The sequence below is a fragment of the Athene cunicularia genome (assembly GCF_003259725.1).
Source record: "Athene cunicularia isolate RWA chromosome 8 unlocalized genomic scaffold, athCun1 chr8_part1, whole genome shotgun sequence".
Lineage (NCBI taxonomy): Eukaryota > Metazoa > Chordata > Aves > Strigiformes > Strigidae > Athene > Athene cunicularia.
The window spans coordinates 25,459,090-25,472,428 of record NW_020799109.1 but is presented as its reverse complement, the minus strand read 5'-3'; the positions used below and the strand labels follow the sequence as shown (position 1 = coordinate 25,472,428).

At 38.7% G+C, this 13,339-nt stretch overlaps 1 protein-coding gene across 2 annotated transcripts in view; it reads left to right on the top strand.

Moving 5' to 3' along the window:
- The window catches only part of CFH (complement factor H), a 36,242-nt gene that overhangs the window by 5,806 nt on the left and 17,097 nt on the right, over nt 1-13,339 (top strand). For both annotated transcript variants that reach the window (XM_026854388.1, XM_026854387.1), the window contains exons 3-9: nt 1,266-1,371; nt 2,685-2,761; nt 4,529-4,723; nt 6,921-7,091; nt 10,140-10,319; nt 11,607-11,807; nt 12,864-13,043. In XM_026854388.1, coding sequence (XP_026710189.1) covers nt 1,266-1,371; nt 2,685-2,761; nt 4,529-4,723; nt 6,921-7,091; nt 10,140-10,319; nt 11,607-11,807; nt 12,864-13,043 — 1,110 coding nt within the window. The remainder of the gene's footprint in view (nt 1-1,265; nt 1,372-2,684; nt 2,762-4,528; nt 4,724-6,920; nt 7,092-10,139; nt 10,320-11,606; nt 11,808-12,863; nt 13,044-13,339) is intronic.

The window sequence follows — 13,339 nt, the reverse complement described above, 5'->3', positions numbered from 1 at the left end:
CCCCCCAGCACTGAGAAGGGAAAAATAAAGCAAAGGCGCCTCTCACACACCCCTTCCCCCCGGTGCTGAGGAGGGAAGCAAAAGGCCCAGGAAATTGAGATAAGAGCAGGGAGGGATGATCTTATCCATTAAGGCATGGGCAAAATCCAGACTTGTTAGGAGAAGAAAAAAAAGAACATAAATTTAATACAGACACTAACAACAACATGTAACAGACAGAGTAGGACTGGGAGAAGCATTATCACATCCTGAAATCACCTCTCCCCATCTCTCCCTTCTCTCTGGGCTCAGCTCTGCTCCCAATATCTCTCCCTCCTCCCCTCAGCAGCGCAGGGGACAGGGAAGGGGGGGTGCAGTCAGTCCTGCTGCTTCTTCCACCTGGGCGGGGGCACTTCTGGCATTTCCTCCCCTGTCCCAGTGCGGTGCCCCCCTCACAGGAGACAGTCCTCCCAAACCAGCTCCGACATGAGTCACTCCCTCACGCTGGGTGCGTGGGTCACCCCCGCGTGTTGCAATCCTCCCAGCACTGAACTGCAACAGTGGGGGCTTCTCCCGTGGGGTCTGGCCTCCATCAGGCACAGTCACCTGTTCTGGTGTGGGCCCTCCGTAGGCCACAGGTCGGTAGCTGCTCCTCCGGTGACCCCCATGGGTGGTGGGGGGTGGCCCTGCCGTCCCACCACGGGATACAGGTGAGTGTCTGCTCCAGCACACCTCCCCCTTCTCCTCTGTTCTTCCCCTGACCGCCGTGTTCACACAGATGTTAACCCCACAACTCCTCCCAGGTTCCCCTTAAATATGTTATTGCAGAGGTGCAGCTACTTGGCCCGGCCTTGGTGCAAAGGTGGGTCTGACTTGGAGCTGGGCAGCTTCAAGAAACTTGTCATGGGGGCCACTGCTGTAGCCCCTTCCCCTGCTACCAAAGCCCCTGCCACTCACTCAAACCAGGACACTATGTCACAAATTATATGAAAAGCTGAAGTTACATTCTTCCATTAAATTTGTCATAAAATATGCTCAGCATTTTTAAAGAAATAATACCTGCTAATTAGTTAATTTCTTTTAGAAAATCAGCAGATCCTTACTCCAATATGTTCTTCTTGAAGACAGTGATTAATAAAAGAGGGGATTAATTGAGCTGAGTATTTTTGAGTTTTTGAAAGGCCCATACTCGCTATTGATTACTAGAAACGTGCTGTCTTTCACACTTTGACATTCTTGTGTATGGTGTAAATTTTTTCTTTTTTTTTTTTTTTTTTTTTTACCAGATAAGCCCTGTGGACATCCTGGAGATATTGAGTTTGGTTCCTTTGAACTTACCAGTGGAACTGAATTTGTATTTGGTGCCAGAGTTGAATACAGATGTAATGATGGGTAATACTTATTTAATTCAATACATAGGAGTTAACATAAGGTGTTAACGTTAAAAGAAGTGTCAGTTTAGGTTTGTTGTCTGTAATGCAGCTGCAATTTACTAATATTTAATGCTTGATTATTGTTACATTTTTGCAATTACAGTAGTACTAAAGATAACTCTCTTCTCTGGTGCTACCGGAATAACTGAACTCATGAATGTGAAGGTGTCATCCAAAGGGTCTAAAATCTGTAAATCTATAGCTAACTTGAAATCATGGCTGTCCAAGTAGAAAACAAAAATAGTGATCTGTCTGTAAAGCTGCCTCATGACTCTACCAGCCAGCCAGTTCATATGGAAATGCAAGTTTTTATGCTGGAATCAGTGCTCTCGGTAGGCAGTCATGATGCAGTTATGTTAGCGAAGTCATTAGGCTGTACAACAGATTCTCATTCAGAACCACAACTCATCAGTCCTGCTTAAATCATTTTTGTGCATTATGAAGTAAAATGTATTGCAAAAATATTTAATGGAAGACATTTCTGGTATACTAACTAACATGTTTTCACTAACTAATTGGAAGTAATTCTTCTCCCTTCCTCCTCTATTCATCTCCAATGAAAACTGCAGCATGGCAAATATATAGCAATGTACTTAGTTAAGTATGCCTATGAGTGGATTTTTTCCTCTTGCAATTCATCTATAAGCATGGTACAGTGGTTTGGCCATGCTTTTGCAGTCTTTGTATTGCTGGAATCTAGTCTGAGTTCCACAAAAAGCATTTCAAAATCAATATTCTCCTTAATCCCTTAAATTCAGACAGTTCTTCATTGTTTTTCAGACTAGCTGTACCTCCTCTGACTACATTTCAGACAAAGCAGAAGCCATGGCATTGTGGCCATCTTGCCTTCAAACCTAAGATAATACTAGCTTATCAAAGCATGAGATACATATGGTTTGGATTATGTCCTCTTTTGATGCCGTCACATGGCTTTCAGAGCACAGGCAACAGGAATTTTACTCTGCTTGCTACTGACTGTGTAAATTATCCCTCAGTTATTTGTTATGAGCTTGCTCTTTCTGTTATGAGGAAGCCATCTTACTGATTACATCCTACTTTCTGATTTTTTTTTTATTTATTTTTTGCCATATGCAATTAAAATAAACAAAATAGAGGAGACACAGGCCAAAAGCTACTCAGTTTTGTCACATTTTGGTTAGTCTGGGCTAGAACATATGAAACCTACTTACTTTGCTTCAAAAACAGCAGCACTGCTGTTTCTGTCACAAAAGGAGACTGTATTTTAGCATTGTTTACTTTTTGTTTGGTAAGATACTGGATGCTCAGCCAAAGAAATTACCGTGAGTGTCAGGCAGATGGATGGAGCAATGACGTCCCTCACTGTGAAGGTAAATAGAGTTTGACATTTAATTCTTTCTCAAAGTGATATTTTTATCTGTTTGATACTATCTAGAAATAGTCTGTGATCTCTCTACTATTATTCAAATATGTTAAAGTTCAAGTTATGAAGCAGTGAAACTCTTACAATGACTGCTCAACCATTTTAACCCAATAAGCACTCAAGCTTTTGTTAAAAACGTTCACAAAACAGAGTCTTGTCACCCCCAGCCTGGCTTAAATCTCTACGTCACCTTAAGGCCCCGATAGAGTAGATGCCTGCAAAACACGGTTACAGAAGACACCTGGGATGAGGCATTTCGGATGTATGTTGAAGTTGAAAGCATGTGTGTTTTTAGCTAGTTTCCTCCTCCACCCTTGTGAATATCCTAACCATTGAGATTTTGTTACAAGTTCTTCTCCCTGTTAGCATACTGTGGAAGAACTTCAGTAAGTAAGAATGAGAGCAAGAGAGACTCAGACCTCAAGACTTAATAGACTGGATGGCTCGGATAAAAATTCCCTTTTCACCAGTTTCAAACCTGCATGATTGTGAAAATAAGATTCCTTTCTTCCTAAATATAAATTTTAACTATTTTAACATATGTGTGCAGTAGAGAAATTTCTCTTTAGGTAAAACATCTTATGTCAGGAAAGGTTCTCTAAGAATCACAAATGAAAGTAGATGTCTTTCTCTTGTCTGGAGTTTGTTGTCTGTATTTTGACATTTTCTTGGTCTCAGATATTTCACATTTCATTTACTGGATTTTAAGTGTCCTCAATTTTAGACATACAGGTCTCTGTCTGCACAGTATAGAGGAATGGTTTCCAACATTTTTGTGCCACGTGTCACCAAGATACTACAATTTCAAAGTCCTCATAAGATTTTTCCTTCATGACTGAGGAGTTTTCATTAGGCTGAATTATGACTGCCTATGACAAAAAGTGTGTGTATAATGTCATCATTGTGAGGAACCTAGAAGACAGAATGTGAGCTCATAGCAAAGGCAGATGGCTTATAACATAGAGAATATTGTCAGAGAGAAGTTGGAGCAAAGCAGCAGTCACCTTCGCACATGCCCAGTGATATCTATGTGAACATTTTAAGAATGAGCTTTGATAGTCATTTCCCCCTTAATAAGAAATGTCTGATGACATACATTAATTCTCCTTTTTTCTGCAGTTACAAAGTTAGGAGATACAAGAGGTCTAAATTCATGGCTGACATTGTGTTTGTTTAGTAATATAATTGTTCTGATATCCTTAACTAGGATTTTCAGATAGCAACTGAACTGTTGTAGTCAGTCTATAAAACAGCACTTTTCTAGATATTTGTCTATAGCAAATTCAGTTTGCCATAGCTCTGAAGTAAATTAACCTATATTTTGCCAAAGCTTAATGGCCCTATATGTCAGTCAAGGCTCATCTAACCATCCACAGAATTCAGAGGATCATAGGCTAATTTGTATTGTGTGAGACTGCAGGAGATCATCTAGTTCAGTGGGTCTTTAGCCTTCAAGGGCAGAGAAGAGGATGATGAGAGCCAGTCTACAAGCTTCCTCCTATGTCAGCCTGTCTTTTTGTTAAGGGTTTCATATTTTATCATCTGTTGCAAATGGTATCTGAATACATAACGAAAGTGTATATTTTTTTAAATGTATAAGGAAATTACAGTGAGTTTTTTGTATTTTTGCATTTTTGTTTGTCACTTTATTTTACAGAGTAGACTTCAGAATGGCTGCTTTTTTTCACTCCTTTTGTTTTGTTTTGTTTTCCAGTGGCAAAGTGTTTACCTATACAAGCACCAGAAAATGGAAGAATAATTATAACTGGTGCATTTGAGCTAGGCCGAGAATATTCCTTTGGCCAGGTTGTAAATTTTGAATGTAATGCAAAACACAGGCTTGTTGGATCTAAAGAAATAATGTGCTCTTCTAATGGAAAATGGAGTAGTGATGTACCTCAGTGCCAAGGTAAAAAGAACAGTATTTATTATCTGTAATTAAGAAGCTTTATTCTCACAGACTTCTAAAGACTGGTTACCATATGGTAAACTACAAAGCTTTTACTTTATTCCACAGCAATTAAGCAGAGTTTGTCTGTAAACAATCTCCATTGCATATATGCAAAAGAAGTAAGGTAAGAAAGAGAAATCAGAGAATATTGGATGCTAATATAGTCATAATGAACCATCTGTTTGTCCCACATTTTCACTACAAGCTGTATGTTTTGCCAGTCTGCAGTCAATTTCTTTGAAACTAGCTTTGGTATGTCTACCTAAGATTCGATCACTTCAGTGTTGATTTAATCACAGTAATTGCAAACAATTTTGAATCTACGTGAACCAAGTTTGAAAAAAAAAGTATGATTTTAATACACTCGTATTCTTAGGGTATATAAAATATAAGAAATCATGATGGATTTTTCTTTCTTCAGACTAATGTGTTCTGACAACTTGGAAGGTTAATTCATGTTTAGTTTTTACAGAACCACAGCATCACAGAATAGGTGAGGTTGGAAGGGACCTCAAAGTAGTCAGCTAGGTCAAGTTGCTCAAGACCATGTCAAGCTGTCTTTTGAACATCTCCAAGGATGGAGACTCCACAGCCTCTCTAACCCATTCCAGTGTTTGACCATTCTTAAGTAAAAATGTTTTTTCTTATGTTTAAGTGGCATTTCCTGTACTTCAATTTGTGCCCATTGCTTCTCATCTTGTCACTGGGTGCCAGTGACATCACAGTCAGGAATTTATACATACAAATAAGATCCTCCCTCCCCACCAAGGTTCTTTTCTCTAGACTCTCTTAAGCCTCTTTTTATCTGTCAGCTTCTTCAGTTCCTTAATTATCTTTACTGAACCTGCTCCAGTTTGTCCATGTCTTCCCTGTACTGGGGAGCTCAGACCTGGACACAGCATTCCAGATGTGGTCTCACCAGTGCTGAGCAGAGGGGAAAGATAACCTCTTTTGACCTGCTGGCAGCACTCTTCCCAGTGGAGCCCAGGATGCTGTTTTGTTTGCTGCAAGTGCACATTGCTGGCTGCTGTTCAACTTGTCCATCAGGACTGCCCAGTATTTTTGCAAAACTACTTTTCAGATAGTTGACCCCACCTTGCCTCACCCCCAGTTTATACTGGTGGATGGGATTATTTTTCCATTTTACAAATAGAGATTGTATGGGATTGGATTGTTAGTATGTAAGAATGAATCCCAGGAATCTTATGGTAACAGTCACTGTTAAATATTCCGTCCATCAAGTTTCTTAGATTATTTATATGTGATCCAATTGGGAAGTATGTATTTAGAAGAGCAGAGTACATGTGTCAGGATGTCAGATACATGTATGGTTTGTTCACAATGTCAGGGCTGCATTTTGCTGCTTTGAAACCCCCATTTATTATAGTTTGAACAGCATAATGTGGGATTAAACACATGCGCTTGTAACATTTGCAGAATACAATGAATTTTATTAAACAATAATTTCTCTGAGCTATATTTCATCCTAAATGCAAAGTAAATCCAGCGAAGGAATCCTAGAGAACTCTTTGGTGGCTGGCTCTGTGGCCTAGGCAGCAAAGCCTTGACTATTTTCTGGCTTTATGAATGCAGTTTTTGGAAACTACAAGATCACAGTGGTTTTATTGGGTTTGTCAAGGAGCTGGGGATGCTGAAGTTATTGTATAGATAGTTAAGCGTTCCAGTGTCAGTTTTCCAGGCAATTTAATTCTTTTTTCCTGTTGATGCCATGATTTAACTAATCGTCTGCTGGCTATGAGCGAGCTTTAGATTTCTGGAAATTACAATGACATATATTTTCTGAAAAATGAAAATCCTAAATTTCAGATAGCCTATTTTCTTATTACAGTATGTCCCCTACCTCATATACTGATTCTGAGATCCAATAAAATCTAAAGAAAAGCCCTGAAATCTATCTCATGGACCAGTTTGCTATTGATGTCATGCTGCACTGTACTTTCTACCTGGCACCCACAACCAGGTCACTGAAGAGTTCTCAAATGAATTTCAGACAGTTTCCAAATGCAAATTTTTTGTGAAGTCAAATTAAAAAAAAAAAAAAACCACACACCCTAAATTTTATTCAAATTGGCACTTACTCTTAGCAAATAAAAATAAACAAAAATATATGGATTTTTGTCTTTCTTAATTTCAGAGATTATCTGTAATGTGCCAAAAATTCCACATGGATTTATACGTTCTCCAAAGGGGTCGTACAAGGAATCTGAACTACTACATTATGCCTGTGATGAAGGATACAGACATGGTGAAAGAGCAGATGCACAATGTACTGAATCAGGATGGAATCCAATCCCCTATTGCACTGGTAAGCCTTGCCTAAAGTTATTTTCTTCACTTGTTGTATTTTTAAGTAATTTCAGAGAAAAAAGTTGGTTTATTCATAGCAGAAGAAATCCATCCACATCTGACCAATATCCCATGAAGATATGGTAGGATTAAGTGTTAAAGAGACCAAACAACTGGATAAAAGTTTTTCGTGGAGAGCAGTAGCAAAACCAGTTAATTCAGTGTTTTGTTACTTAAGTGTAGGTAAATAGGTCCATGAAGCAACTGTTGTTCCGGTACACTGCATAAATGAGATTGATAATAAAATACTTAATGCACCATTAGTAAGTGATGTTATTTTATTCTTTTTTTATATTATTCTTAATTAGTGGGAGAACATAGGAAACAGATTTCTTTGGTTAGAAAAAAAAATCCTAATTGGGACAAATAGGAAGTATAAAGCTGAATCTCTTTACCTTCTACAAAATGTGGTGAAAATGTTTTATCTAAGGAGTGGAAAAATCAGAAAGCAGGAAAAAAAGTATTATTATCAACGAAAATCAAACTACAAAAGGAATCTGATATTTTTAATGACATGGGAAAATTAACATTTGAAACCAGCTTCTTAGAGAAGTGGTATAGTTTTTGAAGTCCTATTTTCTTCACATCAAGTCCTGACACCTCTTTAAGTGTGTTTAACATGAACATAAAAGTCAGTGACTGTGCTGTATGTTGGAAGACTGCCTAAAGAAGTATCTGATACCATATGAATTGCAGCAGTATGAAGAAAATTAGGGAAAGCTAATAATATTAGCTTGATGACGTACTTAGGAATCACAAGCAGTTCTTTGAGGGGGAAATACAAGTTAATCCATCTTCAGGTCTTCTGAATTCAGTAGCTGTGATGGTGTGTCATTGTAGCCAAGACTCTGCTATTTATAATCATAGAACTAACCACTCAGTAAAATATTACTAAACATCTCACCCTATATGAACATTTGAGACATTTGAACTACTGTACTGACCTCTGCATTTTCTCCTGATGAGTCTTACTGTAATTTGAGCAGACTAAGCACTTGGTTGCTAGTGATTATATCCATTCTTTAAATTTCCAGACCACTAGTTCTGATCAACCAGTTCCAACCAAAGAGGAACAGTTAAAAAATTATCCCTATTTCACTGATGGAACTTCAGTCAGATATAGTTTACTGTGCAATCTTTCAAAAATGACTTGAATTACAAAAGTATCTTTCAAATTAAAATCCTGCTCTAAGTTTGTAAACTGCCTTTCAAGAGTTCTTCTGAAATAGAAAAATAATGTTGTAGGAAGAACAGTCTGAAGTTGACATGGCCATTTCCAAAGGAGTTTGAGCAAATGTGAAGTAGTCCAATTTCAGGAGAATAAGTAGTCCATTGATGGCCATAAGTGGCCAATTGAAAATTACAATGGAATTGTAGTGTGTGATTATATATAAAGCTGTAAATAATAGTGATTTCTACACAGTCATTATGTCAAGAATTGTGTACAACAGATTTTAAGTTCACTAACCCCAAGAACCATGTACATGAAGTGGTGTTTAAACAGACACCAAAGTAACATGGTATGCATGCATCCTGCCACTGTCCATGACCCTTAGTCTGGGATGAAGACAGCAATTCGTTTAATGTCATCAGGGCTGTAATTGCACAACCACATTATCCATGGTGTCCAAACTTCCTATCAGAAATTGTCTGAGAATCTCTACAATTAATATATTTACCATGCAGAAACTCCCTGTTGCTTTCTAACTCCCAAATGCTTTCTGAGCAGTTAAGTTGACAAATCCATAATTTCTGAGGCTAGTTCCAGCCCTCTGGATTGTGGATTTTTGCTTTAGTTTAATACAACTATAGCATTTAAAGACTTTATTTAAAATCTCTAAATCCCACAAACATAAATATGCATGTTATGTCCCAGTTGAAATAGTTTGATGTAAACTTGGGGGAAATCATTAGTGCCTTGAATTGTTTTCAAGAATTTGCCAAAAACTTGAAACTGGGAAAAATTGTTGGCAACAGGGCAACATTATAGGATGTTATGTACCACCCACCTTACTGGGACTAATTCCAGAAAGGCTCCTTTAGAATTAAAGAGTAGTCAGTCTTTAGTGCCCTCTCAATTCTTGACCTTTCTGCTTCAGTATTAGTAATGATACTAATTAATATGCATTGCCTACACTTTAGCAACATACTGCTTTTGAGACGTACCAAATAAAATATTCTTCCAGACACTGATATTGGGCTCTGATACTTGGGGCATATTCAGATACCCCAAAAAGTGATTCTGGATCCTACTTGACTTATCACTGAACCTACATGATTCAGCAGTACATGCATACAGCTGATTCGCCCACCCTTACTGCACAGCAGGATCAACCTTTAGTCATCCCCTCCCATCCCTGAGTGTGTTGGTAGGATTTTCTGAACTGGAAATAGAATACAAAACACCCAGAAGACAGGCTCTGGTTTACGAATAATATGTTTGCCAGGCTTTTCTGAGCATAAAGGCATCGTGAGCTTTTTAGAATAGCATTCTTGTCCCTTCTTAGTGTTGAAATACTTCCAGTGCCAGTGCAAGACCCTAACCTTAATCACACAGCCTTTGAATGATCAGTTCTTAGTCAAGTGTAGTTATTTCTCCATTTAGGACCTGCTGATGAATGTGCCTTCCTTTGGGACAGTGTCCATAAACCAGCCCAGGAGAGCTGTGAGTGAGCCCAGTATAGGTCATTCTGAGCTCCAGCTGTGGAATGACCTACTGGAAGAGATTAGTCAAATTCAGTTTAACCAAGTTATTGTTCCAACCATTTTCATTGCAATTAGCTTTTAATCTTCTAATTAGCATGACCTCAGTAACAGCTGTCACTCTCCTCTTGCAGAACTGCACATTTCTAAGAGTGGGAGAGAAATGTAACCTTTTATTTGCCCTAAGAAACATCTTTAATAATTTTATGCAGGTATTATCAATATACTATGAAAATAAGAATTTATGTAATAAATATAAATGTATTCTTCAAATTAGCATCCATTTTTTTCTCTTTTTATTTAGAAATTGTATGCTCTCCTCCAATAATTCGCAACGGAAACTTTAGACCTCGAGAAGACAACTACGTAGTAGGTGATATAATCACAGTACAGTGTAATACTGGATATCATTTTAAAACATTGACTGGCAAAAGCACAGCTGAGTGTACCAGGGATGGCTGGGTGCCTGATCCAGGTTGTGTACGTAAGTAGCTCTCATGAATGAAGACGCAACATGTAGAGTTGTTGAAATATCTCAGTGAAAAAAAGGTAATGAGAAAAACTTACAAAGAATGAGAAATGAGAGATGCTTATTCATTGTCTTTCTTGGTGATGTAAAGCTTAATTTGATAGTTTGGAAAAATCAGCTAAAAGAACAATGATATAATATACATTTAAATTATGTTTATGAACACAGGTATTATCTATTATTGTATTTGTGAAAGTACGTATTAGAGTGTGCTACAGTCAGCTCCCTGTCAGGAAGGTTTGTGGTGCACCTGAGGAGCAGCATGGCAGTCAAGAGGACATAGTGTTAAAGTATCCAAACCATAGGGAATGATTAGAAGGTATCTTTCATCATAGTTATCACAGCTTTAGATTTTTTACTTGCAGTTATGTGTTGGTATATTATGAACAATCACAGTTTTATTCTACCTATTATAACCTGTCAACCAAACAAGGTATTCTTGTTTGTTGACGAGTTCTTTCTTGGCTTAAACTTCCCATAACTACAAAGATAATTTTGCCCAGTGGGTTCTAAAATTCGGGTATCATTCTGAGATCGCTGCAGTCGTTACTGAATGGTCTGTCCAGGGGGTGATCTCCCCTGCTCCAGTATGTAGGCTATGGGTCAGAGCAATGTGAGAGGAACCTGCTTGCCATGACTGACACCCTGGGTAAACTTGAATGAACGCTTCTGGGAATCTCCTCCTTCTATCCCTGTACTTGTCCCTGGAAAGGGTCAGTTCTTTTGAGGAACTGAGAGAACAAAAGAAATACAGTACAGTTTTAAAATACAAATGAGCTAGAAAGAGCCCTTGGTGCAGTATCCCAAAAGTTACAAATTAAAGATGTGACAGAGTCATCTCAGTTTTAAGAGTTCACAGTTCAGTGTATTTATCTAAGGTAGCTGTCTGGGCTCCCGTCATGGTCAGTATGTTAGATTTAGTTGTGACACTCTACAAAGGCAGTGTCATCTCACCTTAGAATAAACATTTTGGTCTCATGAATCAGCCTTTGGACAGTGAGAATATTGACTGGATTGTTGTTAGTTGCAATAAAATTGGAGGGAAGCAACATAGGTGTAAGCACTGACAGAGACACCAGAAGCAGAGTGCAGTTGTTCCTGCACTCCTTAGGATCTGCCAAGGTGTCCTGATTCTGTCAGGTTCAGAAAACACTCAGATGAAGCTGAATCTGAATTAATTGTGTCCTGAGTTTTTTTTGTCATGCAGGTGTTGATATTGTTGCTGTTAAATTCTGTTTCAAGAGAAACCATGTGACTACCCAGCTATAGAAAATGGCAAGTTAAGTGATTCACTGGAGTACCACAAAAACTATTACTTTCCAATGAGGGTTGGGCAGCATGCTGATTACCACTGCGCTAATGGTTATTCAACCCCAAGTGGACACTACTGGGTTCGAATAGCCTGTTCTGGAAGGGGCTGGTCTCCAGAACCAAAATGTCTCAGTAAGTATATTTCCACTATGTGCTCAATTCTGTTATAATTATCAAAGGTCTGTGCAACAGAAATTGTGCTGATGGAGCACAAGACGGAGCAAAGAACAATTTATTTAGTTGACCCCTGGAACTGCACCCAGACCATCATCCTATCTGCAAACCTGTCAGCTGGAAAGTGACGCTCTGAAATGAGTAAGGCTGAAACAATGCATTTGGATTTTGGAGATTCTTTATTCATGAAACTGTTAATGAGATTAAGAAATACATAGGAAATGTTTCTCCAGCTTCTAGGTCACATGCATGCATCATCTACTTTAATCTGCACATACAAACAGAGGGTTTCTACTCCATGTAAATGTATTCTTCCTTCTGTGGCTTGGGCACCTGTTCTAGAGGTTCCTTTCTGAGATCCATTGCCTGATCCCTTTGGATAACATTTGGAGCTGAGAAGGTGGCACTCTCTTGCAATAAGCTGAAAGTGAGCATAGCATCAAAAAAGATCCAGATACACTGACTTAGATTTAAAATAAATTTAAAATAGATATGAGGCAGTGAGCTGAGGCTTTCTCTCCTAACACACATCTTCAGTCACAGTAAAGTTCCTACCTACTGGTAGGGCTTGGAAGTGGATTACAGAAGGTTGATCCTTCCCTGTTGCCCTCGGTACAGCTGTATTCCATGTGTCTGGGCTCTTGGGGTGCAGGATGTTGTAGAGCCAACATTTTAGAGATGTAGCAGTCCAAAGCAGAGCTGGTGTACACGACGCTAGACACACTGAAGTTAGCCAGTCTTGCTTATGGAGACTAGGTAAGCAATATTGTTTAGTAGACCACTTCTTAGCACTTTATGTAGTGACTTGTGCTCTTGTTCATGTGATTTGTTAATCTTAGGGCAGTGAAACAAAACATGCTTTCATTCAGGTTTGAACATGAATGTCTTTTGGGGATAGAAATCTACAGAAAGGTCCTTGGAGGCCCATCTTTTAGTAACTGTTTTCTTAACGGTTTATCTCAGTTGTAGCTGTACAAATTACTGTGGTTAAATGTACTTATCTTCTTTCTTTAGAAATATGTCATACCAGGCAGCTGGAGAATGGTTACTTCTCACACAGCTGGAAGAATTCTTACAAGGAAGGTGAAAGAGTTAAATATGTCTGCGACACTGACTATCTAACTGAACATGAAGGTGGGGAAGTCACATGCACAAAGAATGGCTGGTCACCTCCTCCAAGATGCATCCGTAAAAGTGAGTGTGCTTGCATTTTGTTGAGGTTTCTAACTAAAACCAGTAAATCCATCATCACATCGCCTACATTAATCTGTCACCACTGCTTAGTAAATCTAAGTCTAAGTGCCCTACAACTGAAACACAATGCTGTGATTCTCTGAACTGTCTCACGCAGCTCTCATGTCTCTGCCTCTGGGGTCAGCTGCTATACAAAATGCAGAATGTAACCCTGTTCAAATGTCCACGTGTGGCTCATTCAGATCCCCTAGAATGTAAGCTCTGGGATGGGAGTCATGGTCCCTTTGTCTTCCGTT